This window comes from Carettochelys insculpta, chromosome 8 (genome assembly GCF_033958435.1).
Source record: "Carettochelys insculpta isolate YL-2023 chromosome 8, ASM3395843v1, whole genome shotgun sequence".
NCBI lineage: Eukaryota > Metazoa > Chordata > Testudines > Carettochelyidae > Carettochelys > Carettochelys insculpta.
The window spans coordinates 55,048,855-55,069,345 of NC_134144.1; the positions used below are offsets into that span (position 1 = coordinate 55,048,855).

General features: G+C 41.2%; 1 protein-coding gene across 1 annotated transcript in view; it reads left to right on the top strand.

The window, feature by feature from the left end:
- Positions 1–20,491, top strand: part of LRP1B (LDL receptor related protein 1B) — a 1,349,009-nt gene that overhangs the window by 802,439 nt on the left and 526,079 nt on the right. The window contains exons 17-18 of the mRNA XM_075000767.1: positions 9,054–9,179; positions 13,116–13,232. Of these exons, the coding sequence (XP_074856868.1) occupies positions 9,054–9,179; positions 13,116–13,232 (243 nt within the window). The remainder of the gene's footprint in view (positions 1–9,053; positions 9,180–13,115; positions 13,233–20,491) is intronic.

A 20,491-nucleotide genomic window follows, 5' to 3' on the forward strand; every position in this document is an offset into this window, starting at 1 on the left:
CTTCTGTTGGCAGACAGAGCCTGCCTGTGTAGACATAGCCAGTGTTTTTTTTTAATTTTTTTTTTTTTATATTGGGCTGCAAAGAGCTTCAGGAGACATGTTAAAGAACCGCTGCCGTTCATGAGCCTCAGTCTGACCATTGCTGATCTACAGCTTTGCTGCTTAGTATAATGTACAGAAGACAAACAAGAACTGGTATACATGCAAGAAAAATGGAATTTTTTTCACATTGGCTCACATTCTACTATAAAATAATTGTTGTAATAAGAATATTTGTATGCCTGTTGATGGAAAAAGATATTACCATAGCAGTCTTACATTAGCACCTTTTATGTGGGGAAACTAAATGCTTTAGAAACACTTATTAAGCTTACAACCCTTCCTCTGCCCCTCCAGGAACTAAGAAAATATTATTTCAATTTTAAGTAAATAAGTAACCTGGAAGAGAGAGAGGTGATTTTTTTTCCTTGCCACCTGGTGATGTGGTATGGTGCAGGAGTCAGCCACCTTTCCAAGGCAGAGTGGTGAAAATTTGAACAGTGATATTTTTTAAAGTCATTAATAGTCCTACTTACAACAGCTTCATTAATAGATAAATTAAGATGCACAGTTTTACCATTTAGTTGTGGCTGATGGCAGGAGGGAGACCTCTGGAGTGCAGAAGTGGGACTGTCATTTGCTGGGGGCAAGCAAGCTGAGTGGAAGGAGCTGGGCCTCCAAAATCTTGCTAGAGTTAGCCACCTGCCCGAAGGGTCGTGGCAGCAAGCAGGGAGGTAGCAAGCCAGGGCAGAAATGGAAAATAAGAGGGCTCACCCCCATCCCAGACAGTGGGAATTGGCAGAGGCAAACGGACTGAAAAAATCACTGCCCTGGGGAAGATGGGAAGAGTGGGAGAGATGCTCAATCACTGCCCATGAGGGAAGTAGGGGCAGATGTCAGAGCTGGGGTGTCAGTGGGGCTCAGTTCCTGTCCCTGTCCCTAGGGGAGGTAGAGGGAGATGGCACAGGATCAGTCTCCTCCAGAGGAGACAAGGGCAGATGTCAAGGGAAGAGTTTAGCATGTGCAGGGGAGCAGCTCCACGCCCATCTTGCCTTTGGCCTCAAGGGCCCACGCTCATGCTCCCAGCTGCTCTACACTGGCCTGGACCTGTAGCCTGAATGGCCCAGCCCCACACTCCTGGCAGGTCTACACCTCCATGCACCTGCAGCCTGAAGAGCCCACACCCCCACTCTCCCAGCAGCTCCATGCTGTCCTGCATCTACAACCTGTCTCACCTGCATTGCCCCTCCGCCAGATAGCCTGCAGGTAACACTTGCACATTCCCACCTTCCCAGAGTGGCTTTGCTTGCCGCAATGTGTGCCTGTGGGAACAGAGCTGTGACTGAGGTTGTCTGAGCTCCTGCTGCATTGGTGGGTCTAGTGGCACTGAGTGCCCACCTCGCATGCTGATGAAAATCAGTGCATGTGCCCCTCTTGGCACCCATGGCAGGGATTGCTGACCCCTGCTGTAGAGCATGGAATAGTTCAAGGGTAGGATTCTGTGCCTGCAGCCAGTAAGGAGGAGTGCTTATGTAGCTCCAAGACACCTGGGAAACTTCTGGGTCCTGGCCTGCTCTAGAGGCCAGAGGTTGGTGCAGTTCAGGGAATCCAGGAAGTCTGTCTGCATTACTGCAGCCTCACTACTGACATAAATCCTGGCCAGAGCCTGTGTGCGGCTGTGTGCTGCAGCTGCTTCCCAACAGTTCCCACAAGCCAAGGCTTATAATGGGGTCTTTGAAAGGTTGGTTTCAGCTATTTTTGCACTGGGGAGTCTCTCTGAGCTGGAGTCACAAGTTTAAGGCACATTTAAACTGTTCTGGTCCCATTATTTGGCATAGACATGTGAGAATATAAGAAAGGATCTCACCACATGAGTCCTGAGTCTCAATTCCTTGTTCTTGCCTTGGGGGAACACACAAATACTCATAAAAAGTTCAAAAATAACTCAACCAGTCATTAATCATCATTAATACTGGCAAAGCCAGATAGCTTGTATTATCCAACCCTGGGATGGTTTGTACAAATTACATACCTTTGTATCAGCTCTGTACCCAGCTGTTCATTTTCTCCTTAGTAAAGTTCTCTTAATTCACTTCCACTTTGCAGTTAGTGCCACCTGCAAAATGACAAACTCATAGTTATGTATTTATAAATTAATTCTGGACTTGACCCCACATCTGTACGTTATATAGTTTATATGCAAAAATGTATGTTAAAGTAATCCCTTTGCAGCAGTTTCTACAGTAATGTAACTTGATTTTGGCTTCGTATGAATTTACTATGATTATGAACAGAAGAAATTGGGTGACAAGGAGGGAAAACTTTGGCTGAATTTGTATAAATAAAAATGAACTAGCATTGCTTTAAAAAATTAAATTTGGTTCTTTTCTTATATTAATGTCAAATAACTTTTTTAATGCATTTAGAGCTTTTCTAATTTTACCAGTTGCAGGAAATCAATTATTTGGTTTCTGGTCATGCTTACCCACTAAATTGCTGAATGAGAATTATCAGATTTCAGGCAACTTATTGCTAAGGTCATTAATGAAATTTTCCTTACAATGTGCTTCTAAAACTTCATCAAAATGATCTGGTAACAGAGGATTCAGTGTATTCACTTTTGCTTTAATTGTAGTGAAAGATTTGTTTAGAAAGAGTAGTATAAAAGGTTGCTAAGCAGCTAAAGGTATATCTGCAATGACTATTGTAATTCCAAATGCTGTATGTTTTCAGACATGGTTTTCTGCAAAATTCTCATCATAATGGATGGATGAGTGACAGAGGAATTGAAGGGAAGAAAGACTGACATATGTTAAAGTGGGGTTCAAGTCAATGCTTAGCATGCCTCTCTCTTTGTCATGCCACCTCAGATCTTGTTATTAACATAAAGTCAATGGAGCTCTGCTCATTTACACAAACAGGAACTATAGTGTTGAAAGCTTAAAAAATGTGCAGTTTTACCATAGTAATATTTCAAACTTTACTGAGATATATGTTAAGAAAAATAAATTTGGTGAGGAAGCAGAAACATCATACTGCCACAAGTGATTACTTTTAAGCAGACCTAGTAATGGTCCTCTCTTCAACAGTTATCTCTGAATATGAGTTAAAAAAGAATACAATTATATTTGTGCACATTAGGATGAACATGTAAGGGGTCACATAGCATTATCATTCTGCTCACAATCACCTCTGCTCATTGTGGTACAGTATCTTCCCTGTGCACTTGGCTACATCGGCCTAGTTTCAAAGTTAGCTTAACAGCTTTGTTTTTTCTCCATCAGTATTTTTTTTTAATGTGCCTCTATAATAGTTTTGCTAATATGAAAGTGGTGACATAATCCTGTATTTATAGTTCATCCAAAATGCCAATGCAGTGGGACTCTAATGTAAACAGAGGCTACAGGATCAGGCCTATAGTTGCTGCTCTTTCAAACATGCTTAGCGTAATTGAAGAAATGAAATAAACACAGATAATATATTAATAAATAATAAGATGGGGAGGGAGTCAGATCCTAAAGCCACATTTTCACAATTTGGAAAATGTAGAAAATGCTATAATTTACTCCTTCTGGGGCCTGACATGGATTTGCAGACCGCTGTTTCCATGGACATCCCAATGATTGACAAGAAGCCATTTCCCTATACAATGGATCTGAAACCATTAAGCTGGAAGATTTGCCACTTTCTTTGGCTTACAGACCACATAGACTACGTCTGCACATGCCACTTCTTCCAAAGAGGAAGAGGGGGCTTCTGGAAGGAGGGTTTCCTTCTGGAAGATCCCCACAGGCTGTGTGTCCACATGTGTATTTTGGAGTCTAGAAAAGCTACTTCTGGACTCCAAATCACATGCCCATATGCTGATGAGGCACAGGAAATTTATATCCCCACCTCATTAGCATCTTCCAGACTGCTCATTGCCAATGCCGCTTCCAGAAGAAGCAGCACATGTGGACGTAGCCATAAAGAACAGACTGCAAAAGGATAGTCACATGCCCATGCTGCCACTGGCTGCTTCTTCCAGAGTGGTAAATAATGTGCTGAGAAGATGCAAACTACAAAAGATCAATGAATGCTGAACCTAGCACTATCAGTACCTACTGGAATTTCAATAGGATATTCTCTAGGCTTGTAAAGCAGCTGCCACATGGGTCATCTAGCTCTTCTAATATGCTCTCCAAATATCTGTGGTGCTTCAGTCACTCAGTGTTTTTTTGGATATCTATTAGCAGTCTTGGGATGAGGAATGTTTCCTTAGATTCTGCTTTCCCCATTCCATTTTCTGGTAATATGACCTGTTCTTGTCTTCCCTTCATCCTTTCTGCATGTTGTAGAGAAAGACAGGAACTATTTCTGAGTGTTTTTGCTTTCTCCTTGACCTAATAAAGAGAATTTGTGAACAGTACCACTAACAGGCAGGCCAAGCAACTGCAGTATCTGTGGGCTAGGATAGCTGTTGGTCTCTACTTCTTATGCTGGGTTTGTGTGCCACTGGATCTGTGTAAATGTTAATTTTGTAGTGCTCTCCCTCATTCCCCAGTAAATGCTGGCAAAATTGGGGTTGTGGCATCCATTGGAGATCATATTTTTCATTTAAAATATGGAACATGATTCCCCAAGCATTTCCATACCATATTCCTCATCATCAGTTATGCAACTGAGCTATATTGAGAGGGAGGCAATGAAGGGAGTGTGTCCAATCCATGTGGATAACCATAGCTTCCAAGAGGCACAGGTTTTGGGCACTTACACATGCCTGCCTATACTTAAAAAAAAAAAAAAAAGAGGAGGAGGAAGCTGCCTCTCCATGCCAAAATAAACTCTGGGATACTCCACAAGAGGAGTGCTAGAATCTCTATCTTAAAAAAAATCAAATCATTAAGTTATAAAACATAATCTTTTTCATGTGCAAAAGGACAGTGCTGGTAAACATCAGTATAAATGAAAAGCCCACATTTGTATGATACACAATAAGTGAATATATTTACTCTCATCTGAGCAGAAAGCAAATTCCACCTACTTAAGATGTGGAGATGATAAGAGATATATAAGAATCAAGTTGTTGCTAGTTTACATTTTTACTGTTCACATGAGTAAAGATAGTGGATTTAATGATAATCTTGATGTAGCAAGTTCCACCAGCACTTTAAAGAAATTCTAAAAGCAAAACCAACAAAACTGAAAACCCTCATGTAACTGAAGTTTAATTCAGATTTTGTAATCGTATTTTTCTTACCATATGTATTGATTACAAAGACCTTTTTGTTTGTTTGTTTTAAAAGTAATGCATAGCAATCTGCAAAATAGCTCAGTGGTTTGAGTGTTGGCCTGCTAAACCTAGGGTTATGAGTTCAGCCTTTGAGGGGACTGTTTAGGGATCTGGGGCGAATAGATGAAATATATATATAAAGGGACGGTGCTTGTTCTTGCCAAGAGGGCAGGAGACTGGACTTGAAGATCTCCTGAGGTCCCTTCCAGCTCTATGAGATGTGTACCTCTAAATATTATCACATTACTACTTAGCATAAGTCATTCTCTCCAGTGGTCTGTAGGGACTCCATTCTACTCTCCCAGTCCATAACATTTTCTAACTAAGACAAAGGTCTCTTCAGGCAGGAGAGATGGAAACTGTTTTTACTGAAGCACATTATTGCTACTGTTCAGCCAGTCAAAGAGAGCCCTGAGGAGACATGAAAGTCCACGTGATTCTGTGAGATTCCTAGTAGGATTTATGAAAATAGCTAAGCAGTATAGACTCATCAGTTCCCTTGATTTCAATGGGATTTAGACACTTGGGCACATTTGACAGTCCAACTAGATGTCTAGCTGCTACTTTTTAGGCACCTAAAACTCTTTGCAAATCTATCCCATGGTCCATTCCTGTCTGAAGAGCAGAGAACTGAAATTTACACTGCAACTTACATTTTGAGTCAAGACTTTAACTGATGAAAATTGGCAGACACTCAATTATTTGAATGGAAGTACATTGATTTAAACCAGCTGGGGATCTGGGCCTTTACTTTTTAAAGGGAAAGATGTCCTAAGTATCTTCTCAGAAAACTTTCGTGTATGTGGTATATTAGTCTGTCTGCACAACAGGAGCTATTTCAGAGTACGATGGTATCCTGAAATAGCTGTCTGCCTCTAGGCAACATGCCCATCATCTTGAAACAGTTTTCGCGATAACAGGTGAGCTATTCCGGAATCCCTGTAAACTTCATCACTCGAATATTACAAGGATGCCTTGAAATAGGCTTTATTTTGACATGCAGCACCCTTTAGACAGTGCCACTAGATGAAATAGCCTATTTCAAGCTTAAGACACTGTTCAGACATAGAATTATTGTCACCCGTGATGGTGTCACTTGTAATGTAGGTAACACAATGTACCTTATCTACTTCCATGGTATATCTGCTATTAAATAAAAAGTAACAGAGAGGGAGCAGTGCTAGTCTATACACTATCAAAATAAAAAGCAGTCAAGTAGCACTTTAGCAAAATAGTTTATTAGGTGAGCTTTTGTGGGACAGAGCAGTGGTCTGAAGAAGTGGGTCTGTCCCACGAAAGCTCACCTAATAAACTAGTTTTCTAGTCTTTAAAGTGATACTTCACTGCTTTTTGCTTAAATAAAAAGTGTGTAATTTAAATCGTTACTAAAATATCAACTTCCCAACTTTCAGCAGTAGTGTCTTTTTAAAAAAAAATGGTAGCTATAGCTTTCATCTATTTATAAATAGGTTAATCTGTTTATAATAAAACATTGGAAGTGGCGTAAATGAGCGTTTTAGCTAATTCCTTGCTTTTACTAATATTACACCTTGATTACAGTATTTGTATTTGCAGCATAATGCAGGGAAAGGTGAGAATTTATTTCTTAGTTTTTAGACTCAAGTAGAAGCAATAACATGGGCTCTGATGACTTTTAGATCTTGACAAATTTCATACTTAGTAGGTAGCACCAGTTTACGTTTCCTTATACTGCAATCCAAGAAAGGTTATTTTTTATCATTTCAAAAGCATTGCAAAACTGCTTCCTTTCTCCCACTCTCCCCATTTACTGTGTCTGGTAGACTTGATTACTGCCATTTCTTATCTAGTTCTTTCAGGATCCACTATCTCAAGGGTTATTTGTACAAAATTGAACTGCCTCTCTGATTACAAGAAATGGGTCCATATGATTTCCACTTTGCATTGCCTTTTACAATGTAAGTCCTTTGATGGGTTCACTTTAGTGAATTATTATATCATCTTCTTTCCTTGAGATAGCGTAAAACTAAACTATGATTTTAATGACTTTTAACATATGACCTTTTTAAAATTATTTTATATTTGGCAAAGTTAAGTTACAAAAGATATTAAAAACTTATTTATATACCAAAACTTTCCATCTTAGTTTAGGCTGATTCAAAGCATGCCAATGTTAAGTTGGAAATTTTCAGTAGACTTTAAATGAAAATCCTTGGTAGTATTTTTGTATATGTGCAAATTTTAGATGAATCCTTATATAAGGAAATAGGTCAGGGGAAAGGGCTGATCCCTCAGTCTCTATGAAAACAGAATGTTAATGTCAACAATGTTGGGTGAATTAAGACCTTGAGTTTTACCTCCCAGAGAACTAGTAAAGGAATTTCACCAGAGGCCTGATTCAGAGCACACTAAAGTCAAAGGACATATTCATGTGTACTCCTTATTCAGACAAAACTCCTGTTGGCTTCCAGTGCAGGATCACACACCAAACAGTAAGATGCAGTAATATTTGTAGTCCTGAAATATACTTTTTTATTAATCTTATTCATTTTCTCACTTAGTCATCTTTGTGAATATTAGTCCCAGTTAAAAGAATTTTAAAAATGTGAGATAAAGCATGAAAATTCAGTGAAAGACTTAGCCTTCAGTTCTTTCATACAGTGAGCATAGTAGGTTAACATTTTAAGATGGTACACGTCTGTGTCTAGCTACAGAAGGTTTAATCCTTCACTGTGAAATTAATTGCTTTTCTAGGTTTATCTGACATCCTTAATGATTCTTCTATTGTTATTTGTGTTACAAATTTCCTTAAAATATTTTATTGTTGGATGATAAATGTTGCACTGTGATAATGTGTGTGTGTGTGTGTGTGTGCGCGTGTGTATATATATATATGCTCAGATAATTGGTGTGAACACATATAGCTTCAAATAGTTATATAATAAATACCATTTTAAATATGGGACATTAAACGCAATACAACGTTTAAGGCTTATTACTTTTACAGCTATTTAGAGCTAATTTGCCAAAATTGATTTATGTACTTCAAGGTGTATCGGACAAATTAATATTTTTGAGATAGAATTACAGCTATCTTAATAATCTTTTTCATGTTGTGACAATACTGAAATATGACTGGATACCTACAATTTCAGAAGTTGTTGGCTTATGATATTTGCTTAGTATAAATTTCTGAAAATATGGATTCATAATAATTCTTTGAATTCAGATAGTGCTTTTCATGTAAACAGTAACATATGTTTTTTTATTTGGGTAGCCACATCCACAGCTGGTGTAAATTGTCACAGCTACAATGGAATTGTGCTGAATTACACTAGTTAAGGCTCTTACTCATAATGTTTGCATAAAATGCAAGGTAAAATCTAGCCCCTGAAGTTATCATTGGCTTAAGTGGAGATGACCATTTACCTACAAACTTTTGGTATCCATTGCTATATAGGCTGTACAGTTTTAATGATCTTATTTTTCGTTCATTGATACCTGATTATGCTTGTGTCCTTTTATTTTAATGGATTGTTTAGATATTGAATTATTATATCTGAAATGCTTCAGGAATTGCTTAACTGGGATTGGATTTTTCCTATTTGCAATACTGTTCTGAGATATGAAGATTATGGGGTAATCATTAATGGTATCTCTAATTCTTCAATGAGTGAAATTTAATATAATTATATATATAATTATGTTTTCAGCAGTTTCTTTCTTATTATACACTTAGGAGAAAGTAATCTTTTTTTCCTAGTCAATCATAGCTGCCCTGATGATCAGTTTAAGTGCCAGAATAACCGCTGCATCCCCAAGAGGTGGCTTTGTGATGGAGTTAACGATTGTGGCAATAACGAAGATGAATCAAATGAAACCTGTGCAGGTAAAAGCCTTTCATGGATGTGTAAATAACTTTTATCTAACTTCCAATTCAATAAAAATTCATGTCTCTCCTCTGAACTGAGCTGAACCAGTCTACTGATGGTGATCTGATTATTACAGTTTTAAATGAATTCAGATTTTGATGCCACTAGGGTTAGAATACAAATTATATTTTACTTAATCCCTGTGCTTGACTCTGCTTTCCAAAATAATTTGGCACTTAATCTATCCATATGGTTTGAATGTCAATGCACTACTTGGATGCAAACTTGTCTCTGCTAAATCTTTCTTGGCAGTTTGAATTTATCATACTGTGATGTGAGCCACCTGACAAGTCAGGATTTTTTCCTTGTTGTTGTTATGTACCTTAAAAATGTACATACTTTTACCCAGTTTCCCCTGAACTCACCTTCAAATAGTTTAGATTTTGTTATATTATTTATGTAGACACATTTATAAGGAAGTCCATTTGACCAAATCTGTTTATATATCCATATTGTATGTCCCATTACAATAAATTTAGGAGCCCTAAACCAGTCTTTTTCTTTTACAAAAACATATAATCTTTGGTATAGGTCAATGGGCAATTCTAATGATGTAGTTTGATAAATGTTGAAAAATTGGCAGTAATCTTATTATTTTAAGTACCAACTGAAAGAGATTGACAATGAATAAAAGACATATAGAATTATTCCCTGAATCCATATTATCTCAATTAACTGTCCTAAAACCAAACTGTGCTGATGTTTTACAAAAACATCCTTTCATATTTTGTTGAAAAATCTTTCATCACACTACATTTCATTTATTTTCTTATTCTGTATGTTGGCTTTTCAAAGAAAAAAAGGGAGAAGACTCATAACAGCCAGTTATGACATCAGTGGCTTTTGTCTAATAGAGTTTCAAATACATTAATTGATTTTAAAGTTGAGCATGCAAATTGGCACATTTTAGGGAGAAGTTTCAGCTGAAATTAAAGGAAGCTTGTCAAACAATTCCTGATACAAATTCTAATAATCTAAATTAAAAGGATGGGAATTAAAGAACTGCATTCTTTACCCCATAGGACAGTGACATATTCATTTTAATTACTTTTTATTGTTCATAACCCAAGTGCAGAGTAGGCCAGATCCTGAAAGTCTATCTCATACAATGTATTGCTGTTTACGTGAGTGTGTGGGTCTGTGTGTAAGGGTTATTTATTTGAACAGGCTTTGTGATTCTTATTTGTTCTGCTATCTGCAGTTCATTCCACCTGTGGGCAATGACATAAAGGACTGTATTTTGTGACCATAATAATATAATTTGGAATATATTATTCCCAAAACATTTTGAGAGTAAAGGAACTTCAGAGTTGTGGGGGTACTTTGAAGTGTCCACAGATGCACTGCTTGCTGGTGCTTCAAAGTTAGCAACTTTGAAGTTTGCGGGGTGAGGATTATGCTTATGAGGTGCTGAATATGCAGAGTAGCACCTCATTGCAATTCGCCAATCAAGCTTATTTTCATGCCCCCTTTGAAGGAGGGGGCTAGTGTAGATGAACCCTACGTGTAATGTTATACATTCTTGTCTGGCATTTCTATGGTATTGATTAGGTCAATCAATACAGTTCTTCAGGATTTATAGATGCTAACAATATGAAAATAAAATATCCCTTATAATTACTACATCCTGTACTCCAGACTGCCTCTTCACTGTGGGAGGCAAATATTGCAAAGTTCACCTATTTGTAGAGGAAGAATCTGAGGGACAGTTTAGTGTGAAAGGGCCGAAGTGACTAAGATCTGCAAATCTAAGGTTTGTTCCTGGAAGGGATTCGTGGAAGCTGAGGCCATTATGCATACATAGGCTGATTGTCCTTTTGTGTAACTCAGATTAGTTCCCATTTCCTGTGTTCCTCCAACATGGAGGGTAGCTCCAGAAAGAACTTACTTCAGTGTGCTGAGTTTCCATGAGCAACTGTTGCAGGGATTGAGATGGGGCTTATATACTCACTAACCCAGAGCAAACCTAAAGAGGTGCACCCCATTCATCACATGCAGGTTTCTTGGTGAAAAGACAGTTTGAAAGGGCCCTGGCATCCCAGGGGAAGGTGCTACAAGCTAAATAACAAAGAAAAATTGAAATTTGTAGGCAAAGTGACTACAGGTAAAACCACTCTGGGAAAACAGATCCACATACCTCCTCCCTTTTTGAGGCAGGTACCTACAAGAGCCTCTGAACCACAGACCTTACCTCTGATAAATTGAACTCTAGCCAGGAAGATTATGATCACATCCTAAAGGAAAAAGTCCAGCTTGGTTGGAGAAAACCCAGAGGAGAGATTAATTTGCAATGGGCCAACATTGCATCATTCTTTTAGGGTACTAAGTTGGGAAACTGTGGAGCAGGGGTTCTGGGTCCCCTTGCCTTGCTCCCCATACATCACTGTTGTAACAAAGCCATGAAAAGAAAAGAGGAGACCTACAGGAGGGACTGAGGCTCACCATATATATGACCCAGAATGACCCTCTCCAGAATAGAGACTGAAGAGATCTGTGGAGTCATTGCCTGATCACTATGCCGGCTCACTTTCAGACTGTCCTGCTTCTTGTCCTGCACACTGAATAGGTTAATGCTGATTCAAGTAATGTTGGCTCATTCCTGGCTTCCAGACTAAACTCAGGAGTTTGAGCAGGAGATGGTGTCAAGAAAAAGCAGGTTGTTTTGAAGTGCCTCACCAAAATCCCACTGAGAAAAAAATGGAGTTCAAGCAAAAGGCCTCCCATGGTACACGGGGCCAGGCTCTGTGCATGTGGATGTGAGCATGAGCTGAGATAGGCAGTGTGTTACAAGAGCAGCGTCCAACAGATTCTGAAGCTTTTGTAGCAATGAATGCTGCTATTATGGCTGGCAAACACTTGAGTGCCAAAAGCTTCAGTGGTACAACAACATTGTCAGGGATGGATGTAAGCTGAAAATACAATCAGACTACTTTAAGCATTCTGCCAGAAACTGTTCTGGGTGGCGCTCAATTTACACAGAAGCCCTATCCTTTTGGGATTTGCCATGATCATGAGTGTTATGATAATCATCATCACAGTGCAGAGCTGTATTTATTTAAGAAGATTTTGGGGAGCTATTTTGACATAGTTGACAATATATAAAAAAAAATAATAAAACCAAAAATAATCCCATCAGGGAGGAAACCTGGAAAAGGATTTATTTTTCAGCATGACAACAACCTAAAGCATACATCAAAATGTGTACAAATCTCCTTGAAGCAATAAAGACTGCTTGAACTGAATCTAAAAGGAAAGAAAAACAAAGGTTTTGGGTTTTTTTTCATTTTATGTTACCTAAGTAAATCTAAAGGAAGAAAGAGGATCTGAGGTAGTATAATATTGCGTGCATCTGGGAGGAATGCAAACCATAAGCCAAATTAATACCTGCCATAACTTCACTGAGGTTAGTGGCATTAAGCCAGACAGGAATTAGGTCTGGTGTTTCCTAAAGAGACTTCAGTGTATATATGTATATTTTTAAAGGCAAATGGTATATAAAAAAACAAAACAAAACAAAACTGTTTCCTGTTTCCTGTAACTGTTTCCATTTTTCCCTTTGTTTTCATTGTTTTCACAGACACACATTGTCAATGTGTGTCTGTGAACATTGGTGGATGACTAATTTCATGTAATTGTATAATCCTTTGAAACCTTATGAATTCCCCACCTATGGAGAAATCCATTATGAATAATTGAACGTAAGGCTAAGGAAACAGTCCTGCAGGTACTTTCAATTTCTACTGAAAGCAAAGAGATGATGATGGCACTAGTCAAGAGCAGGACAAATATCATCTGCACATCCTAAGTTAGTGCTAAGGAAAGCCCTGGACTGAATGATGTAACAGATTTTACTCTATCTCTTGCTTCTAAGATTTTTGTGTTTGTCATTGCAGCAAGAATGTGTCAGGTTGATCAGTTTTCTTGTGGTAATGGACGTTGTATTCCAAAATCATGGTTGTGTGATAGGGAGGATGACTGCGGTGATGAAACTGATGAAATAGCATCATGCGGTGAGTTTTAATTATTTACCCTACCTCAACTAACCATAAAAATATGAAGTGAAGTTTTAAAATTTGATATACAAAGAAAAATATGAGTATTTTAAAACATATTTTAGCTCTTTATGCAAATAAAGCACCAAATAGACAATATATTTACTGGTTCACTAGAAATTAAAAAACCCTACTAAAATCCTTGCATTTCTTCCCTAAGAACTTTATATTATTTGTTTTGATTTACAAGCTTATTTCCACCACTAAGCAGAAGCTCATAATCAAATGCTCTCACTTTCTGCAGTTTGGCCTATATCTCAACACTCTTTTTTTCTTTGAATGCCATGTGAAATAAATGGGCCCTGCTGCATGCCTTGAAAGTCATGTTGTATTAAACGTATGGGCCCAAAGAGACAAAAGCGTTAACATAACATAAGTTATGTTAACTAACATAACTTAGTTAACTGTCCAGCATTAAACAGTTGTAAAAAAGGGTCATCTACAGAGACCTCAGCCTGCTTCATTTAAGATTCCTTGGCACTTTAGCAAAAATGCTAACAAAAAGAAAAACATTTACATCATTCAAAATAAGATGCTGAATGAAGCTTAGATTTTAAAAACATCCAAGAAGGGGAAAAAATAACCCAAAACTTGTCTGATTGTTTTGCCGTTTCTTAGAAAGTGTTAAAGATGGTAATAATTATCCTATTGAGGAAAAGAGTAGCTGAGAGGCTGGTTGCCATTATTATTAAAGACTGTTTGCTAGTCTTTTCTCTTCCTTTTCGTTGTCTTGTTTTGTCTTCCAACAAAGAGAGAATGCAGTTCTTGTCTGTGGCATTCACTTGCAGTTTCATTGCTAGAAGAACAAACATACAGTCTATCAGCCACTCCAAGACCTGATGAATTTGGGACTGGTTTAGGGCACTGGTTTAGCTGCCTGTATCTCATCACAGGGTTACAGCAGTGTTGCAAAATATTCAGAGTTGTACAGACTTAATAGGCAGATAGTTGTACTTCAGACTTCATGGGCAGAAGGGAAACAGAGAGACAGAAGGGTAAAAAAAGAAAAAAATAGGGCAGGGAAGAAAATCTGGAGGGTAAGCTAAGTTCCCTGTAAGGCACCTGTGCAAGGAGGGCTATTCCACTCCACAATATATTCTCCAGTCTGGTGGTTAGGGATGACCTGAAATAGGTACTTACCCCCTCCTCCCACTTAGCCTGAAGGGTACTGTGGCCTGGTCCCAGACCCCTACCTGCTGCGGCCTGGCCCCAGAGCTATCCTGTGTGTCACGGACACTGCAACCTGTCAGGGATTTTTTATCCCTCAGGCCTTATCGTCCCCGTGGGTCAGGGGAAACATAGCCTTTGGCCATTAAACATCAATGCAGGTACAGGTAGAATCTAAAGATACATAGGCTGCCATTTAGCAGCCCCTGCAATGGTCACTCTGTGTCAGTTGGTTTCCCTGGCAACCTGAACTCATGAATAGTTCATGCCCCAGTTTCAAAATCCAGGCCTCTGATTGGGCACAGGTGGGGGGTTTCTAGTAATTTCCACAGCCCACAGAACCTGGTTGAGAGCCGCAGGTACAGAACTCTCATATGATAATCATGTCAAACATATTCATAAGACTGCTCTATAAATTCAGGAGCCACCCACCACTCTGTGGCCCTGGGAGTTAGCTATCATAATAGCTGCTGCCGCATAGGGGAGTGCTGGTTGCTATGGCAACATCCGCTGACCCGTAGGCCGGCTCAAAACAGAGAGAAGAGCTAAAATCACAGCGGCGCCTGCCCTTTAGGGGCCGCCACCCAGAGCTGAAAAATCACTGCGGCACCTGCCCTCAGGCACCGCCCAGACCTGAAAAATCACTGCGGCACCTGCCCTCAGGCGGTGCCAGAGGTGAAATCACTACAGCGCACCTGCCCTTTAGGCAGTGCTAACTGGGAGCTGAGGGACACCGGAACCCCAGGTCACCTCAGGAGCCTATCGTGGCAGAAGCGGTGCCAACGCTCCAGCGCACCCGAGCTGTGCATTGCGTTGGGGAGCAGCAAGCGGGCCCCTAAGCCAAGTCACTGGGTGGTGAACTGGCCCCCACTTTGGTGGGGGTACTGCGTACCCGGTGACGCAACTAGGGGCTGGCCACCACTACCATCAGCGCTCCCTGGCATCGGTGCCTGGATCTACATACACACCGGACGTGACTACTACCAGACTGGGCCTCAACTCACCTGATTGGATTTACCTACCGGACAAGACATGTAATCTTACCCTAACACACACAAACATCTTAATATACTTCCACCTGGGACATCGGGACCCCCAGTGGGGGAGTAGGGGTCACACCCCTACTGTGGGCTTCCCCGGCGAGGGAGGCACAGTACCCAAGGGCTTGACTCCCAGGGCCAGGCCTAAAAGCCCAGGCTGGTTTTTCCACTTGTACAAACGAAAGCACATTTAATTAATAATTAGTGTTCATTGGTTAAGTATAGTGGATTTTAGTGTTCTAATTGATGTTTATAATAGTTTTAGCAATAAGGTGAAGGTTTAACCTCCCTTACCCTCTTGCCTATCCTTTTATATATATTGCAGGTGCAGGTGCAGCCTCCCTGCCTCCCCATTGTTGCTTACCTCACTTGGCCTGTGGTAGAGCAAGCTGCCTTCCAGGACCCTATTTAGTTGGGCCTATTGGGAGTAGCAGGGGGGCCTCCCAAAAGAGGAACAGCCTCAACCACCTCCTAGGCTCCAACCCTTTTGGTGCAGGTTAGCACCCTGCCCCCGGTAGGAGGTGAGGCCTAGCAACCTCACCCCTCCTCTTAAAGGCAGCAACGGGGATTTAAATACCCATGCCTAAATACACTCACCTATATTTATTAACCTAACCCATTTTGCCTTCCGGAATAATAAAATCTTAAAACACCAGCCAAGGAACAACATGGAAACAATGTTAATTGTAAGTTGAAGTTACTGATAGAACTTTAGTAATAGATAGCTTTCAAGTGTTACTACTGTTACAATCTGATTTGTGTTGCCCAATAAAGATACTAGTTACTTTGTTTTTTAAATGTAACCCTTGTCCTGGTCTTGGTGTCTCTGCCAGCCACTTCTTTCCAGGAGGCCTTAGCGGGGACCAGAACGTACCGGGGTGGCACCCTTCTGTCTTGGGGTTGCAGCAGGGTTCTGGCTTGGGTCCTGGGGTCCGCGCACAGGGGGTTCACGCACCTCCTTGTTCAGGGACTCATTTAAATATTTGAATACCTGTCCATCAAGAGAGTCCTGTCACAGCCCACTCCCAGGACCCCCACAGACACCTCAGCTCAGCCCCATACCCCTCCCGTGGTGTAGCTGCAGCCCCCCCCACAGCCATGTTCCCCCCATCGCGGCTTGGCCCAGAGTCCCCCTCACACTCCTGTACTCCACCCTCTTCTACAGCCCCACTCCAGAGCCTGCCGCCTTAGCCAGAGTTCATGCACCCCAAGCACTTGTCTCAGCCCTGAGCCCTCAACCCCAGTCCCACCCCAGATCCTGCACCCCCAGACAAAGCCCTTACACAATTTTGCCCTCCAATCCTCTGTCCCAAGTCTGAGCCCACTTCCATGTTCCGGATCACTTGGATCCACTCATAGAATCATAGAGCTGGAAGAGACCTCAGTAGATCATCTAGTCCAGCCCCCTGCTTCAAGCAGGATCAACCTCCAACTAAGTCATCCCAGCCAGGACCTTGTCAAGTTGCGACTTAAAAATCTTGAGGGATGGAGAATCCACCACCTCTCTATGCAATGCATTCTAATGCTTCACCACCCTCCTGGTGAAACAGTTTTTCCTAATATCCAACCTACACCTCTTCTTCTTTAACTTCAGACCACTACTCCTTGTTCTGCCATCTGACACTACTGAGAACAGTTGCTCACCCTCCTCTTTAGAGCTCCCCTTCAGGAAGTTGAAAGCTGATATTAAATCACTCCTTAGTCTTCTCTTCTGTAAACTAAACAAGCCCAAATCCCTCAGCCTATCCTCATAAGTCTTGTGCTCCAGCCCCTTAATCATATTTTGCACCCCCCCACTGAACCTGCTCCAGCATATCCATGTCCTTTTTATACTGGGGTGCCCAAAACTGGATACAGTAGTCCAGATGTGGCCTTACCAGTGCCAAATAGAGGGGAACAACCACTTCTCTATATCTGCTTGAAATCTTCCTCCTAATGTACCCTAATATGCCATTAGCCTTCTGGACTACAAGGGCACACTGTTTACTCATATCAGCCTTTCATCCACCATAACCCCAAGGTTCATTTGCACTGTGCTGCTGCTTAGCCAGTCGGTCCCCAGCCTATAACAGTGCTTGGGATTCTTCTGCCCCAGATGCAGGACTCTACACTTCTCCTTGTTGAACTGCATAAGATTTCTTTTGGCCCAATCCTCCAATTTATCCAGGTCACTCTGGATTCTGTCTATACCCTCCACTGTATCTACCTCTCCCCCTAGTTTTGTGTCATCTGCAAACTTGCTGAGGGTGCAATCCAGTCCCTCATCCAGGTCATTAATAAAGATGTTGAACAACACCAGTCCCAGAACCGAGCCTTGTGGCACTCCACTTGAAACCGACTGCCATCCAGATATTGAGCCATTGACTGCTACGCATTGGGCCCGACTGTCAAGCCAGCTTTCTATCCATCTTATAGTCCAAGGATCCAATCAATATTTTCTTAACTTAGGGGCAATAATGTTGTCGGAGACCATATCAAAAGCTTTGTTGAAGTCAAGGTATATCACATCCACTGATTTCCCCATGTTCACAGAGCATACAACCTCGTTATGGAAGCTAATCAGATTGGTCAGGCAGGACTTGTCCCTGCTGAATCCATGTTGGCTACTTTTGATCACTTTCCCCTCTTCCAAGTGCCCCAAAATGGATTCCTTGAGGATCCCTTCAATTATTTTCCCAGGGGTTGAGGTAAGGCTGACAAGTCTATAGTTCCCTGGATTGCCCTCCTTTCCTTTTTTAAAAGATGGGCACTATGTTTGCCTTTTTCCCGTCATCTGGGATCTCTCCTGATCTCCAAGAGTCTTCAGAGATAATGGCCAAAGGTTTGGCAATGAAGTCTACCAATTCCCTCAGTACCCTTGGGTGCATTAAATCCAGACCCATGGATGTGTGTACATTTAGCTTTTCTAGATAGCTCAGAACTTGCTCCTTCCCCACAGATGGCTGCCCTGCACCTTCCCATACTGCATTTTCTGGGACCATAGTGTGGGAGTTGACTTTGTCTGTGAAGACTGAGGCAAAAAAAGCATTAAGTACTGCAGCTTTTCTTCCATCATCTGTCATTAGGTTACCTCTCTCATCCAGTTATGGCCCCATACCTTCTCTGATAACCCATTTATTGTTAACATGCCTGTACAAACCCTTCTTGTTACACTTCACATCACTTGCCAGCTGCAGTTCCAACTGTGCTTTTGCTTTTCTAATTACTCCCCTTCATTCTCCAGCTGTGTGTTTATACTCCTCCTTAGTCAACTGTCCACGTTTCCATTTCTTGTATGCATCCTTTTTGAGTTTAAGCTGACTAAGGATTTCCCTGTAAAGCCAAGCTGATTGCCTAGCATGTTTGCATTTCTTAATATGCAGCAGGATGGTTTGTTCCTGTGCCTTCAGTAAGACTTTTTTTAAAATACTGCCAGTTCTCTTGAATTTTTTTCTCCTTCACCTTTGTTTCCCAAGGGATCCTGCTCATCAGTTCTCTCAGGGAGCTGAAGTCTGAAATCAAGGGTCTGTATGTTACTGCTCACCCTTCTTCCTTTTGTCTGGATCCTGAAATCTACAATCTCATGGTCACTGCAGCTGAGGTTTCCACCCACTTACATTTCTCCTACTAGTTCTTCCCTGTTTGTGAGCAGCAGGTCACTCTGCCACGTACATTTTGTTACATGTATCATCAATATAAACGTGATGTGTTGCACACCGCTTTCATATTGGTGCACATAGCAAAATTCATTCTGCTCAGGAGTGGGAAAAGTTAGAGGGAACAATGGGGGTGAAGATGACAAAAATCTCGCATCCCAGGTGTTGTTTGAGGGTGAGCAGCTAGAGATAGTGGTGTCATCTGGGTCCCTCTTTCTGACCCTTTCTGGTCAGAACATCTCATGGTTATGATGAAGAACGTCCCGTGTCCCAGAAGACAGTCAGGGAGCAAGCATGTTGGAAGAGCTTTCTCCTTCCATTTCTGTTATGGAGATACACATCTCATAGAACTGGAAGGGATCTCAGGAGGTCATCGAGTCCAGTCTTCTGCCCTCTTGGCAGGACCAAGAGCCATTCTTTTTTTTTTTTTTTAAATCTGTTTGCCCCCAATCCCTAAATGGCCCCCTCAAGGATTGAACTCACAATTATCTTTCAGTCATCCATCACTGGGGTTGCCACCTTTTCCTGCAAAGCCTCTTTTCTGAGGACTCTAAAAGGGGAGGGCTTGGAAAAATAGCCCAACCTTAATCTATTTTGTTTAACTATTAGGCTGAATTTTCAGATGACTAATTTTGGTCCATCAATTTTTGTTTGTATTCTGGTGATTTTTCCCAGGTATAATCCTAGTCTTTGAAATATATCAGGCCTTATTGTTGAGATGGATTCTGCCTTTCAGCCCCCTGCCCCACCTCCCTTTTTTTTTAACCTTTTCCCATTAACATTTGTTGGTTATTTTGGAAAACAAAAACAAAAAACATAAGCAGTCCTGTTGCAGCTTATAGCAGTAGCATCCTTCAGTCTATGTAGACTATGGATTGCGCCCTTCGTAGTTCTGTTTGGCATCCTCATTTGCAGCGTTGGCTGTAACTGTGAAGACCCACATGAGAGTGACAGTCCTTGCTGCATCTGTTGCACATGTAATGGGTGTCTGGCAGGTCCTTGCTGTGCTTTCTGTGGGCTCGCTTCTCCTTTGCTAGCTGTCTGATCCTCAACTCACCCTTCTGAAGGCCCTTATATAGTTCCTGCCTCCATCTGCTGCGATCATCTGCCAGCTTCTCCCAGCTGTCTGGCTTGATGTCTACTTCCCTGAGGTCTCTCTTGCAAACATCTTTGTAGTGCAGCTGGGGGCATCCAGGAAGTCTTTTGCCAGAGGCTAGCTCGCCATACAGAATGTCTTTTGGGATCCTTCCATCATTCATCCTGTGGATGTGGCCAAGCCAGCGGAGCCGCCGCTGCCTGAGGAGGGTGTGCATAGTTGGGATTCCAGCTTGCTCAAGGACGGTAGTGTTGGTCACTCTGTCCTTCCACAATATTC